The sequence below is a fragment of the Octopus bimaculoides genome, chromosome Z (assembly GCF_046866305.1).
Source record: "Octopus bimaculoides isolate indiv1 chromosome Z, ASM4686630v1, whole genome shotgun sequence".
Classification (NCBI taxonomy): Eukaryota; Metazoa; Mollusca; class Cephalopoda; order Octopoda; family Octopodidae; genus Octopus; species Octopus bimaculoides.
In genome coordinates, this window is record NC_142944.1 from 10,787,616 (window position 1) to 10,810,688 (window position 23,073).

The 23,073-nt window shown below is 37.3% G+C and overlaps 1 protein-coding gene across 1 annotated transcript in view; it reads right to left on the reverse strand.

Annotated features, from left to right (window-relative positions):
* Positions 1 to 10,198, reverse strand: part of LOC106873611 (sn-1-specific diacylglycerol lipase ABHD11) — a 229,817-nt gene extending 219,619 nt beyond the window's left edge. The window contains exon 1 of the mRNA XM_052973734.2: positions 10,041 to 10,198. Coding sequence (XP_052829694.1) covers positions 10,041 to 10,138 — 98 coding nt within the window. The 5' untranslated portion in view covers positions 10,139 to 10,198. The remainder of the gene's footprint in view (positions 1 to 10,040) is intronic.
* Positions 10,199 to 23,073: the final 12,875 nt, after the last annotated feature.

The following is a 23,073-nucleotide window of genomic DNA, read 5'->3' on the forward strand; positions in this document are numbered from 1 at the left end:
AATTTTTTATTATTTATTAATTAAAAAATTAGACATCATCTCTGACAACTGTTTTGATTCCAGACATTTAGAAATTAATTACCATAATTAAAACCATCTAAAAGTTAAATCTCATCAGAGTTGGGTAAAGATATACAATTAGGTGTTCATATTCCTGCTTGTTGAGTATACAGCTCCAAACCATTACCTATATATATATATATCATCATCATCATCATCATCATCATCATCATCGTTGTCATTTAATGTCCGCTTTCCATGTTAGCATGGGTTGGACGATTTGACTGAGGACTGGTGAAACCAGATGGCTACACCAGGCTCCAATCTGATCTGGCAGAGTTTCTACAGCTGGATGCCCTTCCTAACGCCAACCACTCAGAGAGTGTAGTGGGTGCTTTTACATGCCACTGGCATGAAGGCCAGTCAGGCGGTACTGGCAACGGCCACGCTCAAAATGGTGTATTTTACGTGCCACCTGCACAGGAGCCAGTTCAGCGGCACTGGCAACGATCTCGTTCGAATGTCTTTTCACATGCCACCGGCACAAGTGCCAGGAAGGCGATGCTGGGCACAAGTGCCATGATGGTTTTGCTTTCGCTTACCCCAATAGGTCTTCGCAAGCCGAGTTTCGTTTCCAATGAAGGAGATGACGTTGGCATGGGTGCCAGTCGTCAAAAGAGTTGAATACATAAATGAGAGAAACAAATGGAAAAAAGACAAGTAACAAAAAGAACAACCCTTCATATGTTACTTATCCTTTGTTTCTCTTGTTGTTTATGTATTCAACTCTTTTGTTTTCGTATTTCATGTTGTTAACTATTGGTGACATCCCGTACTCATATATGCATATATATGTGTGTATTGTATATATGTACATATACATATATATATGCATATATATATTATATTATATTATATTATGTGTGTGTCTGTGTGTGTGTGTGCGTGTAATGGGATTCTTTCAGTTGCCATCAGTTTCTAATCACAAGACTTTAGTTGGTCTGGGAGCTATAGTAGAAGACATTTGCCCGTGGTGCCATGCAGTAGGTCTGATCCCAGAACGATTTAGTTGGGAAGCAAACATCATTTATCACACAGCCACGCCTGCTCCTACCCCACACCACCACCAGTATGTATGTGCACGAGTGTGTGTGTGTGTGTGTTTGTGTGCATATGTATGTATGTATTTAGGTATGTATGTATGTGTGCATATGTATGTGTGTGCGTATATACGTGTACATGTGTGTATATGTGTGTGTAAATACTCTTTTACTCTTTTACTTGTTTCAGTAATTTCACTGTTGCCATGCTGGAGCACCGCCTTTAGTTGAGCAAGTCGATTCCAGGACTTATTCTTTGTAAGCCTAGTACTTATTCTATCAGTCTCTTTTGCCAAACCGCTAAGTTACAGGGACATAAACACACCACCATCAGTTGTCAAGTGATGTTGGAGGGACAACCACAGACACACACACATACACACACACACACACACACACACACACATATATATATATATATATATATATATATATATATATATATATATACGACGGGCTTCTTTCAGTTTACGTCTACCAAATCCTCTCACAACGCTTTAGTCGGCCCGAGGCTATAGTAGAAGACACTTGCCCAAGGTGCCATGCAGTGGGACTGAACCCAGAACCATGTGGTTCATAAGCAAGCTACTTACCACACAGCCACTCCTACGTGCACAAATGTTGACATTCCATGTCATTACTAGTTACCAATGAACAAAATAGTGATATGATATTTTACATTCCATCCTGACATTATGACCAGGCACTCTGAAGACAAACACAATATGTATGTATGTATGTATGTATGTATGTATGTATGTATGTATGTATGTATGTATCCATTACTTAAATAACTTGAAATATTTTTTTAATATTTTTCAGCATTATAAATGAGGTTAATAATCTGAAAAATTTATTAGTTTTTACAAACAATAAATTTTATTTTGATTAACATAATTCTCACAACCCACACGGATTTACCCATATGCCTTGACCAAAGCTAATTGCTACAACAGTTCTGCAAAGACATCATCCTCTACTCCAGATGCCTACATGAATCAATGAGGGAACATCCACATCAGTGGTTCTCAACCTGGGTTCATATAAGATTTTGTTGTTAAAAAGAATTTATCTGCAAGAAATTGGTCATACTTCTACGATAGGCACATGTGTGCCTGTGTGGTAAGAAGCTTGCTGCCCAAACACATGGTTCTGGGTTCAATCCCACTGCATGGCACCTTGGGCAAGTGTCTTCTACTATAGCCTCGGGCCGACCAAAGCCTTCTGAGGGAATTTGGTAGACGGAAACTGAAAGAAGCCCATCATATATATATATGTGTGTGTGTGTGTATATATGCATATATATATATATATATATATATATATATATATATATGTATGTATGTATGTATGTATATATATATATATATATATATATATATATATATATATATATGTATATGTATATGTATGTATTTGTTATTTGTGTCTGTGTTTGTTCCCCCAGCATCGCTTGACAATTGATGTTAGTGTGTTTACATTCCCATAACTTAGTGGTTCGGTAAAAAGAAACCGATAGAATAATAACTAAGCTTACAAAGAATAAGTCCTGGGGTCGATTTGCTCGACTAAAGCCGGTGCTCCAGCATGGCAACAGTCAATTGATTGAAACAAATAACAGAATAAAAGAATAATACACAAAATATTTTAACAATTTTTGATACAATTCCTGATAATGTTTTTATTATAAAAATATATTTTAATTATAAAAATATGATTGGATTTTTTTAACATCAAATAGCTATGGGGGCCAATCCAAGTAAAATAGGAATGTACAGGGTCCATAGGTAAAAAATGGTTGGGAACCACTGTTCTACATGGTCAGACAGAATCCGCTAGAAATAGTAATTAAATTTCCAACAAACCACACTTTACTGTCAATAAATATAAAAAATGTAATCCTATCAGCATTGTAAGAAAATAAGAGACAGTCATGACAAGAATGCTTTTATCATAACCAAATTGGCACTCAACAGCAGTAATTCTCAACCAGGGCCTTTATAAGATTTTTGAGGGTTCACATAACAAAATAGTAAGTTGTGGGTCTACAATAGTTTTTTGAGGGTTTCTGAAAAAAATGTTGCTTTAGTTGGTATTTATTACAATAAACAGCTAGGGTTCTTTCTTTCACATTTTATGTAGTTCAACCTACACAAGTTAATGTGTGAGAAAAATGAAATAGGGATTTTGAAAGAAGTTTCTATAAGACTAGTTTTTAGATATTGAAGCAAAATTGTGATGGCACCTGTGCCCAGCATCGCCTTTCTGGCACTTGTGCCCGCGACATGTGTAAGGATTTTCGAGCGAGATCGTTGCCAGCGCCCCTGGACTGGCTCTTGTGCGGGTGACACATAAAATACACCATTTTGAGCGTGGCCGTTGCCAGTACCGCCTGACTGGCCTTCGTGCGGGTGACACGTAAAAGCACCTACTACACTCTTGGAGTGGTTGGCATTAGGAAGGGCATCCAGCTGTAGAAACTCTGCCAAATCAGATTGGAGCCTGGTGCAGCCACCTGGTTCACCAGTCCTCAGTCAAATCGTCCAACCCATGCTAGCATGGAAAGTGGACGTTAAATGACGATGATGATGAATGGCTATGAGGATTACCTGGATAAAACAGTAATCAAAGGGGTCCATTGATAAAAAAAATGGTTGAGAACCTATGTTCTACAGCAACAAAAACAATAATAAACATAGTTTGGTATTAGGAAGAGCATCCAGCCACAGAAACCATGCCAAAAGGGACATGAAGCCTGGACAGCTCTTCAGTTGGCCATCTCCAGTCAAACTATCCAACCCATGCCAACATGGAAAATAGACATCCAATGATGATGATGATGATGATGATGATGATAATGATGATGACGGTGATAGTGATGATGATGATGATAATAGTGCAGACATGACTGTGAGGAAAGTAATTTGCTTCCAAACCACATGGTTTGGGGTACAGTTCCACTGTATGGTACCTTGGGCAAGTATTTTTGATTACAGCTTTGGGTCAACCAGAACCTTCTGAGTGGATGTGGTAAATGGAAACTATAAAATTCCATCATGTGTGTGTGTTTGTGTGTGCCTTTGTCCCTTGCCACCACTTGACAGCCACAACTTAACAGTTCAGCAAAAGGGGCTGATATAACAAGTACTAGACTTTTTAAAAAATGTACTGGGATTGATTTGTTTGACCCCAGCACAGCCACAGTCCAACTAGTGAAACAAGTGAAAATGAAATTTAAAAATAAAATAAACAATGTTCAACAAAAAGTAAAAATACGCTGAAGTTGTTGTATCTATGCCAGCCCCTTTACAGCAGGGGTCAGCTTGATCGGGGCTGCCCAACAAGTGTGATTACCCAAAACAATAAACACTAATAACCCATCTCTCCCTTCCTCTCTCTCTCTCTCTCTCCACTCAGCTTTTACCATTCTTACTATATCTTAGCTACTCACAGACACTCTTATTAAATGTTCCATCCTATCCTCTTAACCCTCTTACAAACAACTAACTTGAATCAAATTATGAACATTTTTCATACAGATCCCCTTGAGATGTTACTGCTCTCAATCTAAAAAGGTTAACTAATAAAATGGAAATAATTTTTCAAGAATATGATTCTGCCTGTCAATAAAATATTAGAACTGAAATATATGATTGAAATAATGCTGACCCAAGAGACTCATTGAGAGCGATTCTAAAGGTTAGATTAACTATAAGTAATAAAGAAAAGTATTGGAGACAGTAAGAATAAGGAGCTGTATTTGTAACATTACAGTAAAAGTATCATGAAACGCTTAATGATAAATGAGTTAGCTGTAAATAAAATACGGTAAAGAATAAAACATTTTAAAGAATCATAAGGAAAAGTACAGAATCCAAGGAAGACTGGAAAAGATCTGTTTGGCAACAACAACATGATGGGAATTCCCAGAGCTATAGCCTGCTACTTCAACACATTGGACCATTCCACTACCGTCTCTACATCTATGGATTCTCCAATATCATGGCATTAAGTAGATTTGATATCTAAGAAAGTGCAATGATTCACTTTCAAACTAGAGTCTACGCCTCAACAAAGAATAGCAGCTACAGTGTCTGTTCTACTGACCATCAGATGTGGTCAGCATTTGTGAAGGACATGGAGAACTCTTCGGTCAGAGCCAGCTTGACTGACCTCCAGCTGAATGCTACTGCAAATACATATAGAAGTGCACTTTCAAACTGGGTCCCCTGCTCCCTATGGCATAAATAACTGCCTCAGTTTTCTCTGCTTCGCCATTTTGTTTCCTCCAGCTCCACCGCCTTCCTCTCCTCTATACCCCACTTATGAATTTTCCCGCTTATCTCCCCTTTTTGTTTTTCTGTTTCTTGTTTACATTAGATATTCCCAGGTCATGTACTCTTTTGTGACCTCAACTATTCAACTGCTTATCCATGTGCTTGTATGATTGTTTATGCACCTACCCGGGTGTCTCTATGACAGAGTGTGTTTGTTTCATACTCTGCTCTGTGTGCATTTGTGTAAACATTATTTCTTTTTATTCTTTTACTTCTTTCAGTCATTTGACTGCAGCCATGCTGGAGCACTGCCATAAAAGGTTTTAGTTGAAGACTTACACCCTTTACAAAACCCGTATGCTTCCTTACACTCTTTACAAAACCCGTATGCTTCCTTACACTTCCCACTCCTCATGAAAGTCAAAATTACTGACATACTATGAACTCTCCTTCAAATAACAGCTGTCCAGACTCCAATTCTCTGATTTGGTATGTCTTCTACAGCTGGATGTCCTTCCTAACACCAGCCACTTTACAGAGTGTACTGGGTGTGGCATAGGGGCATTCATGCGACACCAAATGGTGGTGGTAGTGGCGGCAGCGGTGGTGGTGGTGGTGGTGATGATGATGATTATGATGATGAACATGAAAACACAATAAAGTGGCAAAATGACTGAATCATCAGCCTATCACACAAAATGCCTTAGTGACATTGCTTCCAGTGGTTCCTTATATTCTGAGTTCAAATCCTGCTGAGGCTAGCTTTGCTTTTCTCCCTTTGGGATCAATGAAATAAAGTACCAGTCAAATATTGGCAGTTGCTGTAATCGACTTGCCCTTCTCCCTGCAATGGACCAATGTCCCATTCAGGGGAGAATGAATGTTGTTACTTCAGTCACTTATAATCACTATGGAAACCAATTAAAAGACCTTATGAGTCCCAGGGATCATATATATATATATATATATATATATATATATATATACATACATACATACAGTGGGACTTCATTTTATGAATTAAATTCGTTTCTGAAGGCTGTTCATCACCTGAAATGTTCGTAAACTGAAACTCAAGGGAAGACATGGAAAATTCGAATAGGGATGTGCACTGAGTAGAAGATACAGAGCAACTGATGCCCTCCTAGTGATGATGCTCCCAGCTTGTTGCTAACTATTCTTGCTAGCTTCTGTGTTCATCACCTAAGAGATGTTTTATGCAAAAAATTGTTTTCATAAAGCAAGGTTCCACTGTATACATACATATATAGATACTTACATACATATATATATAGATATGCAGGGCAGGGAATCGTCAATTAGTAATAAACTTAATAATTAACAATTTTGCCGGGTAGCTCAGTATGAAAAAACCTTTTCGGTAAAAATCATTTATAATCATAAATATATAGGGATTGACAGTAACCTGCTTCTCCAACATACTGAGAATTCAGAAATAGCAGCCAAAGAACTACTGATTCCAAAACTACAAATTATTACTCTAAATTGATAGCGATATTTCTGATACACACAGAACAAAAAACAGTAGAGAAGAGTAAAAAAACCACCTGCCTTTAGTTAATTTAGTACGATCGTTTCACAGTTAAGAGTAAAGAATACTCTAGCTGAAGATCAGAATAGAGTATTCTTTACTCTTAACTGTGAAACGATCTCTTCTCTACTGTTTTTTGTTCTGTGTGTATCAGAAATATCGCTATCAATTTAGAGTAATAATTTGTAGTTTTGGAATCAGTAGTTCTTTGGCTGCTATTTCTGAATTCTCAGTATGTTGGAGAAGCAGGTTACTGTCAATCCCTATATATTTATGATTATATATATATATATATATATATACATGCATACATACATACATACATACATATATACATACATACATATATACATAGTTGCAGGAGAGGCTGTGTGGTAAGTAACTTACTTATCAACTACATGTATCTGGGTTCAGTCCCACTGTGTGGCACCTTGAGCAAGTGTCTTCTATTATAGCCTCGGGCCGACCAAAGCCTTGTGAGTGGATTTGGTAGACGGAAACTGAAAGCAGCCTGTCGTATATATATATATATATATATATATATATATATATATATATATATATATATATATATATATATATATATATATATATGTTTGTGTATCTGTGTTTGTCTCCCCAACATCACTTGACAACTGTTGCTGGTGTGTTTATGTCCCCATAACTTAGCGGTCCAGCAAAAGAACTGATAGAATAAGTACTAGGCTTACAAAGAAGAAGTTCTTGGGTCAATTTGTTCGACTAAATGTGGTGCTTCAGCATGGCCACAGTCAAATGACTGAAACAAATAAAATTAAAAAATAACATACATACATGCATACATACATACATACATACATATCATCATCATATAACGTCCATTGTCCTTGCTGGCATGTGTTGGATGGTGTGCTCAGAGCTGGCAATCTAGGGGTCTGCACCAGTCTGATTTGGCATGGTTTCTAAGGCAGGATACCCTCCAAATGCCAACCACCTTACAAAGTGTGTTGGATATATGCCATCTACCTGAAGGGATTTGTGATTTGTCTGCCTTCCTACTTATTAAGACTATGGTTTTTGCTAGATTGACTCGAAGGCCCTTCGATTCTAGACCTTGCTTCCACACCTGAAACTTCTCCTCTAGCTCTGATAGTGACTCAGCTATTAGAGCAAGGTCATCAGCATAGAGGAGCTCCCAGGGGCATCCTGTCTTGAATTCCTCTGTTATTGCTTGGAGGATTACGATGAATAAGAAGGAGCTGAGTTCTGATCCTTGGTGGACCCCTACTCCTACCCGGAATTCTTGACTGTATTCGTTGCCAACGATTAAGGTTAGAAACCTAGATCTAGGTTAGAAACCAGTTCTTTTTCTATTGGCCTATGCATGCATACATACATACATAGCAGCTGTCCTAAAATGTCATCACGGTACTACCTCCTTATGCGGCACAATGTTGTCGCTAAAACAATTTACAATGCCATCCGCAAGAAAGACTGTTCTGAAATAAACTTAGAAAATCCCTGTGTTATGGAATACATTCTCACACATCAACTCAAGGAATACTGGGGGAGTATTCCCATCAAAACTTCTGTCAAATGTAAACATTACAGGCCAGATATTGTTGTTTGGGACAGAGGGGCAAAGGTATGTACCATCATAGATGTCGCTACCTGCAGATATAAATATCTCTTTGAAAATCAAAGAAAAAGAAGATATCTATCGACAACTGCATTGACATACATACATACATACATACACACATACATACATACATACAATACATACAGACAGACAGACAGACAGAAATACACACACACACACACACAACAGACTTATAAATTCTTATTTAGTATTTTATTTAAAATTGGGTGACAAGATTTATGTAGTAAGAAGCTTGCTTCCTAACCACACGGTTCCGAGTATAGTCCCACTGTGCGGCACTTTGGACAAGTATCTTCTACTATGGCCTCGGACTGACCAAAACCTTCTGAGTGGATTTGGTAGGCGAAAACTGAAAGAAGCCTGTCGTATGTGTGTGCGCTTGTGTGTGTGTGTTTCTACATGTGTATATCTTTGTGTCTGTCTGTCCACTTCAGTTTGACAACCAGTGCTGAGGTGTTTACGTCCCTTTAACTTAGCGGTTCTGATGATCGATAGAATAAGTAATAGGCTTTTAAAAAAAAAAGCAAGTACTGGAGTTAATTCATTCGATTAAAAATAAATTTTCCAAGGCGGTGCCCCAGCATGGCCGCATTCTAATGACTGAAACAAGTAAAGGACAAAAGATATGAGCTCCACGATTTCTGTCAGATTATATGAAGGTTCCTTCTGTGACAAAGTAAGTTGAGAACCACCGAGGTAGGGTATGATTTGAACAAAAAGGGCTTGGCTGCTGTTTCTAGCAGACTGAGTGACCACATAAAAAGCCCTACCGTGTTGGCTTGTTTACTGAGTTACTGTTCTTGGTGTGACATTGAGCCATGTGCCGTTGCAATTGATCGGCTTCGATTTCTGATTATAATTATTTCTCTTACATTTTTTCTCCTTTGCAGAATGACATAAATACCACAGAATCCCGTCCTATTCCTATCCTTTAACCGATTCCTTAACAACGGGAATACTTGCAACAACATTTCTTAAATTTCGTTTCATGTATCTAAGTAGAAAATAATATATCCCCCCCCCCACCTCGCTATTCCACACCGACAAAGTTCCTTCCATACGATCTTTAATAATTTAGAGAAGGGCATGAACACCATCGATCTCACTTCTATTTAATTCAACAAACAAGAGAAAGAACGTAAGAAACGAAATTCAAGAAATGTAGTTGCAAATATTTCCGTTGTTACCGAACCGGTAATGTAACGTGGTTCATTTTTAAAATAAATAACATTATTATAATTATTAGTCTTCGTGTTCTGAGTTCAAATTCCGCCGAGGTCGCTTTGCCTTTCATCCTTTCGGGGTCGATAACAATAAAGTACCAGTGAAGTACTGAGGACCGATGTAATTAATTTCCACCCTAACCTTAAAACAGTTAGCCTTGTATCAAAATTTGAAAGAATTATTATTATTTTAAAATTAAATATTTATGGTATTAGTCGCTAAAATTAATTTGATATTTCACTGACCTTATATTTAATTTTTGGTATATTTTACACCTGGAAAGTCCATAAACATAACGAACTTCTCTAAGAAGTCCGGTAAAATTCAGTGCCGAAAGCATCATTTAATTGAGTTTGTTGTGTTAACACTGTAGAGGGAGATAACTCTGACGGTTATGTTGTGAATATTTAACCTTCAACAGTTAAAGCTCTAGTTTCGTTTTCATTCATTCATTGAGATGAGCTAGACATTAAAAGACCTGACTTTCTACTTGCTAGGAGAGAAGACGCAAAATATAAGCAGTGATATACAGGTTTACTTCAACGTATGTCGCTAATTGGTTCCTGGACATGCGACAACTCGAAAAACATGTAACACGAAAATATATGTTAAAAACTATATATATTAGCTTATATCTGTTTTAATAAATGGTTTGTTCGTATTTTCTCAAGTACTTTTGATATTCTACTTTAGTGTTGGCTATTTTGGTGTTTTCCTTTTTATTTTTTTATTCTTTTAAACGTGTTTGTTGTGACCCGTGTAAAGTCTGTTAAATCGACTTTTGTTGTTTCATTAATTTCTTTTTAATAAAAATAACACGAAAATCACCTAACTCAAGACGACCGACGTTGACTTATGCATACCTAAACACACACACATATTAAAGTTAGATAAGGTCGGTTTATGGAATTACCTTAAGTTTCACGTCCATAAAGGGTTTAGCTTTATGGCGTGTCATCAGATCCCGAAGGCCTCTTTAGCGAGTAGCCTCTGTGGAATATGGAGGAGGAAGGACCCCGTTACTTTCCTCCTCTATTTTTTAGAAAGGCCTTAAGCCAACGGGTTTTGGGATCTGCTGATACGCCAGAAAGCTAAGCCCTTTATGGACGTGAAACCTAAGGTAACTCCATAAACCGGCTTTATCTAACTTTAATATGTACTGTTCTATAACTTAGAGTGTGCTTCTTTTTTCGGATTTGTTTACAGACGATATATATATATAAGAATTAATCAATTAACACACACACACATACATACATTTGGAAGGTCTCAGAAGAGCTAGCATGCAGTTTGGGGATTGAAAGCTATACCGATTACATAACTGGACACCACTGCATCACACTGAAAATGTACAGAAAGCAGATTCCATCACATGCTAGTGGGAGGAACTAGAAGTAATTGATAGCTTCCATTACCTAGGTAACCAAGTCTGTAGTGGGGGGTGAATGTTCTGAGAGCGCAGCTGGTAGAATAAGAATAGCCTGGGCAAAGTTCAGAGGGAGCTTACCTCTGCTGGTGACAAAGGGCCTCTTGCTCAGAGTGAAAGATAGACTGTATGACACGTGTGCAAACAACCATGCTACATGGCAATGAAACATGGGCTGTGACTGCTGAGGACATGCATAAGCTTGCAAGGAATGAAGCCAGTATGCTCCGATGGATGTGTAATATCAGTGTGCATACTAGACAGAGTATTAGTACCTTGAGAGAAAAGTTGAACTTATGAAGCATCAGTTGTGGTGTGCAAGAGAGACGATTGCGCTGGCATGGTCATGTGGCGAGAATGGATGAGGACAGCTGTGTGAAAAAGTGTCACACCCTAGCAGTTGAGGGAACCTGTGGAAGAGGTAGACCCAGGAAGACCTGGGATGAGGTGGTGAAGCACGACCTTCAGACATTGGGCCTTACCGAGGCAATGACTTCTGACCGGAACCTTTGGAGATATGCTGTGCTTGAGAAGACCCAACAAGCCAAGTGAGACTGTAGCTGTGGCCTATGCCAGTGCAGCATTACTGGCCCATTTAATATATCTATTTTAATGTGGCATATGGAATGATATCCTTTCATCTACTATGTTTATAGCAATTTAATGCCATCATCGTCATCATCACTTAATGTCCATTTTCCATGCTGGTATGGGTTGGACAGTTTGACTGGAGCAGGCAAGCCTGAGAGCTGCACCAGACTCCAATTGTCTGTTTTGGCTTGGTTTCTATAGCTGGATGTCTCCTAATGCCAGTCACTCTACAGAGTGTACTGGGTGCATTTTATGTGGCACCAGCAAGGGAACTTTTTTACATGGTGCCGACACAAGCTTTTTTACATACTTTATACCATAACACCGGCACAGCTGCTTTTTTTACATGGCACTGTCAAGGGTGCTTCTTATGGCAAAAAAATGCACCAGCAAAAGAACAATCATTTCTGCTAAGAACGGGTATAATGGCTGAGGGTAAAAAAGGAACTTTTCTAAAATATCAATGCAAACAAAGAATATAATATGAATATTTATTTTCATGTGGCGTATGAAATGAAATCCTTTCATGTACTATGTTTATAGCAATTTAATGCCATTCATAGTCAGACTGTTTTGAAGTTCTATTATCAATGTCTTTATAAATAATTTACCAAATTTTAGGAGATGAGACATTATTAACCAAAAGATAAGGGAAGTTAAGGCAAAAAAGAAAGGAAGAAAACATAAAACAGAATGGTAACAAAGTCTACTGTTTTTGATATATCTGTGAAATTTTCGGCATGGAAGACAAAAAATTAATGATAAAATGTAAAAATGTCAAGAGAAAAAGGAAGTGCCAATTGTTTTGGGTTTTTCAGAAAGTCTTTCCATTTGTATGTATGTATGTATGTTATTATTCAGTTTATTTCAAGATTTCTTGCCAATACAGAAAGAATTGGTTTCTAACCAAGATCCAAGGCTCCTTCATTAGAATTTCAACATCAACAACAGGGTATTTTTGTATGTATGTATGTATGTATGTATTAATGAATGCATGTGTGTATGTATGTATTTATCTTTGTGTATATTTGTGTGTGTGTGTGCATATACATTATGGTAGACAGAAATTGAAAAAGCCCATCATAGCATATACTTATGTGTGTGTGTGCGTGCATGCGTGTGTGTGTATGCATATATCTATAATCGTGTGTCTTTGTGTTTGATAAATATTTGATAACCAGTGTTGCTTTGTTTACATACCCTGTAACTTTACAGTTCAGCGTAAAAGAGTGATAGAATAAGTACAAGACCTAAAAAAAAAAATCAAAGCATTGTGGTCAATTCATTCAACCAAAACCCTTCAATACATGTTCTAGAATAGCCACATGTTGCAATATATATCACTTACTTTATATATATATATATATATATATATATATATATATATATATACACATATATATAATTATGAGGAAAAGGATTTTCTCCAATGTATACACTTCACTTTGAAGTGGTCAAAGAATAAAGTTAAGCAAATCAAGTTCACATATACATTTATATTATATAATATATATATATATAAATATATATATATATATATATATATATATATATATATATATATATATATATATATATATATATATATATATATATATTTATGTGGAGAATGGAGCAACAAATACAAGAAGAAGCAATTCTGTTGGGCTAGTTATACGACGCATCCCTCAATCATAAAATCACGTGGAGATGCATTTGATTAAAATCGGAATAATGAGCTTAATTAGCACCCATCCTACATCCCCTTACAGGAAGACCAACACAACTTCAACTAAAACGTAAGGCTTTCTTTACCTATCGCTATTATTATACCACCATATACATTAATATATCCACTAATCACTTCTCCTACAGGTCTCACACCATGAACTCTTAACATACTCCTCAACATTCTGAAGAGATCTGCCAAACCATTGGCCAGATTGAAACGTGCGTAAATGACTATTACATAACCCCCACAATGACTCATTGCATAACTTCAACCTCTACATTACATAACCTCCACATAATAAAACAACGGCTAACTAGCCCAACAGAATTGCTTCTTCTTGTATTTGTTGCTCCATTCTCCACATAAATATAATTATAAACTATGGTTTAAACAATAAATTACCTGCCTCTGGATGCCCTCTAACCAAGACGGTACCCGCACAGGTGATTCTCAGGAGTGCCTCCGGATTTAAACATCCCCTGGTTGCTTGGATGCTTCAGACTACCCATGAAGGATTGAGGCAAGCCTATCATTTACCTATATATGTCACTTCTGCTATATCTAGTGGACAGGTACCCACCACTGTGGATGAGCTTGAAACCATACTGTCTGGGAGTTCTGTCAATGGAAGATGGTAGGGGTTCACTTCCCTGCTTGCAATATATATTGGGTGCCAATTGCATCAAATAACCAGCTGGAGAAGTCATCTTTCTGCGGTTGAAATGGTAGTAACATCAGTTCCTTCAGAACAGCCATGTTGAAGTGATGATAATCATTACTTCTCAGTATAGTCACTACTTTCATCTCTTACAGAGATTTTCTAACTACATATATAACAGAAGACACTTGTCCAAAGTACTGCACAGTGGTTTGTAGCTTCCCCACTTCCTGGCACTCAATCTGACACCTTCCTTTGCTCATGTCCGTGGTGCCATACCTGTTCTTCCCTCTTCAACACTACTGTCCCTACAGGAGTGGCTGTGTGGTAAGTAGCTTGCTTACACCAACCACATGGTTCCAGGTTCAGTCCCACTGCATGGCACCTTGGGCAAGTGTCTTCTACTATAGCCTTGGGCCGACCAAAGCCTTGTGAGTGGATTTGGTAGACAGAAACTGAAAGAAGCCCATCGTATATATATATATATATATATATATATATATATATATATATATATATATATATATATTTATTTATTTATTTATGTGGAGAATGGAGAAACAAAACAGAAGAAGAAGCAATTTGGTTGGGCTAGTTAGCCATTGTTTTAATTATTCATTCTCCATTCTCCACATAATTATAAACTATGGTTTAAACAATAAATTACCTGCCTCTGGATACCCCCTAATGAAGACGGTACCCACACAAGTAATTCCCAGGAGTGCCTCCGGATTTAAACATCCCCTGGTTGCTTGGATACTTCAGACTACCCCTGAAAAATTGAAGCAATCCTATCATTTACCTATATATATATATATACATACATATATACACTTACGTACAAACACACACACACACACACACATATCATAAACAGGAGTTACACCACTGTTATTTTGTGATCTTTGCTACCCTCGTATCTATTAATCAATTTATTTTGTCCGAGTTATTTATCAATTAGGAGAAAATAAATACATATAATAAAATATACATATATATATATATATATGTATGTATGTGTGTGTGTGTATGTGTGTTTGTGTGTCTGTGTCTGTCCCCACAACATCGCTTGATAACCGATGGTGGTGTGTTTACGTCCCCGTAACTTAGTGATTCGGCAAAAGAGACCAATAGAATAAGTACTAGGCTTCCAAAGAATAAGTCCTGGGTTCAATTTGCTCGACTAAAGGCGGTGCTCCAGCATGGCCACAGTCAAATGACTGAAACAAGTAAAAGAGTAAAGAGTATATATATATATATATATATATATATATATATATATATATATATATGTATATATATCATGATCATCCTCAACATCATCATCATCATCATCTTGTCTATTGATGAATTTCTTTCATTAATGTGATCTTCTAAAGCAAAGCATATTACTTTGAATAAAAAATAAAACTTCTGAACACATTAAACTATAATAATTGTTTAGATAATTAAAATTACATAATGACTCATAATGAATTTATTCTGATTAAACTGATTGAAGATTATTGTTCTTAATGACTTTTGAAAACATTGAATAGCACCTCTTTTCTGATCATGCTTTTAACAATGGCAGCAATGATAATGGTAAAGATGGTGATGCCAAAGATAGCAATGACGACAGCACGATGATGACAAAAGCAGATTGAATCTGAATGTCAGTTGATATCTATATGATATTGATTTCTGTCAGCATTTCATTTGAGGAAATGTAAAATAACTGAAATTTTTTTCTTTCTTTTTCTTATTTGATTTTAACAGTTTGCCTAAAATTTAATAGATTTCATTCTTAACTTGTTTCAGTTTTTGGATTGCGACCATGCTGGGGCACCAACTTGAAGGGTTTAGTGGAACAAATTGATGCCAGATATTTTTCTCTTGATCTCTTTTGTTGAACTGCTAAGATCGGTGATTTAAACAAACCAGCACTGGTTGTCTGTCAAGTAGGGGAGGGGCACCACTTGACAAACACACACACGTAGATATAATACACACAAACACACATATATGACAGGCTTCTTTCAGTTTCCTTCCCCCAAATTTACTCCCATCACTTTAACCAGCCCAGGATTATAACAGAAGACACAGTGGTTTGTAGCTTCTCCACCTCCTGGCACCTTCCTTTGCTCATGTCCATGGTGCCACACCTGTTCTTCCCTCTTCAACACCACTGTCCCTACAAATATTCATAACTACCTCCACCAAATTACTGACTCATTAACTTGCACTTCTTGTAATTTGATTTACTGCATTATTTGCACTCTTTAACACTCCATGTACATTGGACAAACTGGCCAGTGCCTAGCTGATCATTTTGCAAAACACCATCAGGACATCAGACTTGGCAGCGACACCTTTGTCTCATACCATTTCCACTAGATTGGTCATTCCTTGCAAAATCTGTTTGTGTTTGGCCTGGCTTTACACAGGAGTCACTTGGACTTCCACCTCCATCTGGAAAAGAAATTAATTTTCTCTCTCCATACTTGTCACTCCTGGTCTAAATTTTCCATCCCTTTTCATTCAAACTCCTCCTCCACACATATTTACAAGCACCACACACATCTTACTTTCCTACCCCCAACACAATTACTCTACACTATATAACTTATTAACCAACACCGTCCATACCATTTACATTCAAACAGCACATAATTACACCAATGCAAACTCACATACACACACACACCCTTTCTTTCTACTCCCCACACACTCACTCCTTCTTCCTACTCTACACACCCTAGCACCCACACTTCTATCTATTTCTCTCTATATATATTTACCATACTCTTTGACACTCACTCCCTTTGTATATGTATCAACTGTAAGGCATTGCTTTCATTTTGTTTAAAGCCTCATCTTCTAATGTTTACTTTCATTTTATGATATACAGTTTATCTTTTACACAATACTTAGCTTCCAAATCCTGCTTTCTGATTGGGTAAAAATGATCAAACTTTAGACCTCTCTAACGTTTTACTAATATTTTTTCAAGAATAATGGAATCACAAATTTGGCTTCAGCATGCAAAGGTGCATTGATATACCAAATTTTAAAATTTCTTACTTGATTTTTAAATTTCAAACTTTGTGACAGCAATAGAAAAGATCTCATTTGTTTATCTCTTTCATTTCCTTATTATAAACTTTCTCAGCTATACAAATAAAAGCAATACCCCTATATCTCAGTCTACATTTGGTCTACATAGACATATTATACCTTTTTGGAATCAGGATGATCCTTGAATTGAAAATCTGCCTGCCATTTGGTTCTTGAACATGCAGCATTGGAATCTGATCTAAAAGCATTTGGGTTGCTATTTCTAGCAGGTAAAGTGACCGTAACAGGTACAAAACTTACCTCCCATAGCTTTAAGTTTCTTTTATTTTTTTTCAGTCATTAGTATGTGGCCATGCTGGGGCACTGTCTTGAAGAATTTTAGTCAAAGAAATCAACCTTAGTTCTTTCTGCTTTGTGCCTAGTACTTTTTTATTCGTTTCTTTTACTGAACCACTAAGTTACATGAAGGTAAACACTGCAACACCAGTTATCAGGTTGTGTGGGGAACAAACAGACACAAAACCACAATATATATATATCTATATATATATATATATCTATATATATATATATATATATATATATATATATATATATATATATGTATGTATATATATAGCTTCTATTCAAATCGTAAAAGAACTGCAAAATTTGTGAACTTACAAGTTTTTAATCTAAACTGAATTTAAAGTAATGCCATATTGGTAGGGTAATAACATATTGATAGGGGAATACCATATTGGTAGGGCAATGCCATATCGGTAGGGTAATGCCATATTGGTAGCGTAATGCCCTGCTAATATGCCATATTGGTAGGGTAATGCGATATTGGTAGGGTAACACCATATTGATAGGGTAATACCATATTGGTAGGGTAATGCCATATTGGTAGGGCAATGCCATATTGGTAGGGTAATACCATATTGGTAGGGTACTGACCTATTGGTAGGGTAATGCCATATTGGTAGGGTAATACCATATTGGTAGCGTAATGCCCTACCAATATGCCATATTGGTAGGTTACCAATAAATGCTTTATTATCATTGCTCTCTTTAGTTTTGGGCCACAAGCCCAATGAGTCCTCTGTAGGAGCTAGCTTAGAATTTACACGGTATGAAGACTTTTAAGCTAGTTCTCTATAAAAGTATATTTCTTACACTGTGTTGTATTTGCCAATGTGTGTATGTGTGTTTGTGTGTGTGTGTGTAAGGGATTTTATTAGGGTGACAGGATTCATTTTTCAGCATATTTCTCTTGAGGTCCACACACTTCTTTTCTTGATGTTGCTGTGCTTGGATCCCACTGGAGAAGAAGATTTCATCCTGTTGCTCAAAAAAGTCATAAGCAGCAGATATGATGTCATGGACACTAAACTCCACTTGCGAAGACCTGTTGAGGCAAGTGAAATGGAAATCGAACTAAACTCGACGATTGGTACCCATGCCAACGTCGTCTCTTTCATTAGACATGAAACTTGGCTTGCAAAGACCTGTTGGGGCAAGCGAAAGCGAAATCATGATGGCACCTGTGCCCAGCGTCACCTTCTGGCACTTGTGCCGGTGGCACGTGTAAAGACATTCAAGCAAGATCGTTGCCAGTGCCACTGGACTGGCTCCTGTGTAGGTGGCACGTAAGAAACACCATTTGAGCATGGCCATTGCTAGTACCGCCTGACTGGCCTTCGTGTCGGTGGCACGTAAAAAGCACCCACTACACTCTCGGAGTGGTTGGCGTTAGGAAGGGCATCCAGCTGTAGAATCTCTGCCAGATCAGATTGGAGCCTGGTGTAACCACCTGGTTCACCAGTCCTAAGTCAATTTGTCCAACCCATGCTAGCATGGAAAGCGGACGTTAAATGATGATGATGATGATGATGATGATGATGATCACTGCAATACTGGTCCCCAACTAAGTGTTTTTTTCATGTTGGGGAATAAATGATAGTTAGATGGGACCAAATCAGGAGGATAGGGATGGTGATCAATCAGTTCAAAGCAATAATCAAGTACAGCAGTCATTGAAACCAATGACCTGTGTGCTGGAACATTATCCTGATGAGATAAGACCCTTGTTGTCAGTTTTCCTGGGCGTTTGGTTTTGATAACCTTTCTTAATTGCCTCAGTTACTTGGCATGGTACACATCATTGATGGTGTGGTGTTTTTGAAGGTAGTCAACAATCATAATGCTTTTTGCATCCCAAAAAACTGTAGCCATCATCTTGTCTGCAAATGAAATTACCTTAGCTGTCTTTGGAGCAGGTGATGATGGGTGTTTCCACTGCATGGATTGTCTCTGGCTCAAAGTGATGAACCCAACACTCATCCTGGGTTAGAAAACATTTAAGAAAACCAGCTGGCATCAGACAATGTCAGATTTTCCCATGATCTGATCAACCTAATCACTTTTGATCAGGTGTCAGCAGACATTACACTACCAATATAGCATTGCCCTACCAATATGGCATTGCCCTACCAATACGGCATTACTCTACCAATATGTCATTGCCCTACCAATATGGTATTACCCTACCAATATGGTATTACCCTACCAATATGGCATTGCCCTACCAATATGGTATTCCCCTATCAATATCTTATTACCCTACTAATATGGCATTACTTTAAACTCAGTTTAGATGAAAAACTTACAAGTTCACAAATGGAACATGCTGTTAGCATTGGCTGTTTGATTTATAGTCAATTGCCTTTTATCCATCACCATGTGGTGCACATGATAAATCTTCTACATCATCTATTTTATCGATATACATGAAACAGTTTGTTTCCTGGATATTTAACCAGGAATAGAAACCCTAGTCTAGACTTTTCTGTACACTCCTTTCCATTCCTCTCAACATTAGCACTTAGAAATTTATGAGAGTCAACTTTCATACTTAGATAAGTTTTATTGTTTAACTTAACATCTTAGGTTAAATTCAGTTCAACAGAGATAAACTCGTTCACTTTCCGTTGTCCGCTGACCTACATCCAGCTTTCAAGCATTTATAGTTAAAATCACTAAATAGAATTCTTCCCCTTTCGTTTAGCACCCTTCCCAAAATTGCATGATCTCTCTTTCATTCAGTACCCAAGTCTAAATGTTGCACTTTGCTCCTCAATGGTGTATGTATACACTTTTACTCTCTCTTTTACTTGTTTCAGTCATTTGACTGCAGCCATGCTGGAGCACCACCTTTAGTAGAGCAAATCGACCCCAGGACTTATTCTTTGTAAGCCTAGTACTTATTCTATCGGTCTCTTTTCCTGAACTGCTAAGTTACGGGGGACGTAAACACACCAGCATCAGTTGTCAAGCGATGTTGTGGGGACAAACACAGACACACAAACACAAACATATATATATATACATATACATATATACGACGGGCTTCTTTCAGTTTCCGTCTACCAAATCCACTCACAAGGCTTTGGTCGTCCCGAGGCTATAGTAGAAGACACTTGCCCAAGGTGCCACGCAGTGGGAATGAACTCGGAACCATGTGGTTGGTAAGCAAGCTACTTATCACGCAGCCACTCTGGAATATACTATGGAATATGCTGGAAAACATCAGTAATTATAAGCCAATCAGAAAACTCTGTAGGCATCATTTCAATTTTTTATTTTAATTCTGTATTTTATCAATATAGAATATTATCAAAATGTATCTTCATTGTGTCTTTTCTATTTCCATGGTCATTGCTTTTATGCCCTTTCTGGTCTAGTACCTTCTGTCAATGCCTGTCACCAACTTCTCTTCCCAAGCACATTGTTTCTCTGTTGAGATTCCTGTTAATCATGTTCTTTTACTTTAATAACTTCTTTCCCAATCTCATTACCATCATTCGTTTTCTTCTGGCTATGATATTCAATTCTTTAAGCTTTCTGTCAACTGACATCTTTTGAATTTGTCAGCTCCTTTTTTTGCCTTCTTTGTAGTCAATATTATTGCAGTAGGACATAATCATGTATTAAAAAAGAAAAAGAAAACTTCAATTAAGCATCATCGTTATTTTGATTTGTCCCTTATTCCAGTATATGTTTTTATATTTGGATTGTATATTGATGGATCAACAGGAAATAGAAATACCTGTCAATGGTGTCTCATCTAGTAAATGTAAATTTGAATCATGTAAAATCTTTGCCTTGTTGTTTTTGGGGGCTTGCTTCTTTGAGCTGAGAAATGAATGGAATGAGGGTAAATGAATGGAATGAGGGGCTCATCTCTTTGAGCTTGGAAATGAATGGAATGAGGGGGCTCACCTATTTGAGCTGAGAAATGAATGGAATAAGGGGGCTCACCTCTTTCAGCTGGGAAATGAATGGAATAAGGGGCCTTGCCCTTTGAGCTGGGAAATGAATGGAATGAGGGGCTCACCTCTTTCAGCTGGGAAATGAATGGAATGCCTGGTGTGTGTCTTGTTGTGGCTACCCCCACCTAAAAAAATGTGGAATAGGCCTAAGTATATAAAAAAGAATCTTTGCTCAGAACAGGTTTCAAGATTTTCTTTGTTGCCTCATCATCTTTGTCCAGTTCATCAAGCAGTGCAAAATAATATGAATTCCCCTTTTTTTTTATCCACAAAATGCAAAAGAACACGGTTCTCACACCTGCATTTAAAAGGTTTCCACATTCCTGTTTGATACAACCAATCTTTGCCTGCATATTCATTTACCAGCCATGTCTGGGATATCTTTGACTTTCATATTCAAATATCAAACTCCTACTGACGTCTTTTGAGTTTAAGTGCAACTACATGAGCTGATGTACCTATGATTGAGGGGTTTGTTGGAATACTTCTCAACCAACCCTTCTCAAGTTGTATATAGTGACGATCTCTACAGATGCAGTGTACACAGCACAAATTGGAACGGTCAAGTTATTTACTGCCCCATTTTGATTACTTTCATCAGAACAATCAACTCAAAAAGAAAAAAAAGAAAAGCATTCTTTCTTGATTACTGTAATTTAGTAAGCAAACTGAATATTTCTAACAAGTAAAAAGTTTACTTTAAAAGATGAAAACTGCAGAAACCTTTTTGAACCTTTTCTGCACACTTGAAAATCTTCTATGCTGATTTGATGCCAATGTGGTTGGAAGGTAATGCAAGAAGCTCACAAGAAAACAGCACAATCTTAATCAGTTTCTTTGTTTCTGCTGAAAAAAAAAGTGAGTTTTAATTTACCATACGCAGAAGTGGCTGTGTGGTAAGTAGCTTGCTTACCAACCACATGGTTCCGGGTTCATTCCCACTGCATGGCACATTGGGCAAGTGTCTTCTACTATAGCCTTGGGCCGACCAAAGCCTTGTGAGTGGATTTGGTAGATGGAAACTGAAAGAAGCCTGTCGTATATATGTATATATATATATATATATATATATATATATATATATGTATGTGTGTTTGTGTGTCTGTGTTTGTCCCCCCCCAGCATCGCTTGACAACCGATGCTGAAGTGTTTACATCCCCGTAACTTAGCGGTTCGGCAAAGAGACCGATATAATAAGTACTAGGCATCCAAAGAATAAGTCCTGGGGTCGATTTGCTCGACTAAAGGCGGTGCTCCAGCATGGCCGCAGCCAAATGACTGAAACAAGTAAAAGAGTAAAAGAGTATACATTCCAGTTATCTCCATTTACTGAATAATAAATGAATGAATGGACAATATGTAATCTGAACCTTTCCCTCCTTATTTTTATCTTATTTTATTTTTTTCACGGAATCCCACGTTTTAGATTATGGAGATTCCGATTCTGAAAAAAATTTTTCAAAAATCTCAAATTCAAAATTTCGATTCCCCCCTCCCCCATTTCCTCATTTAAAAATATTTT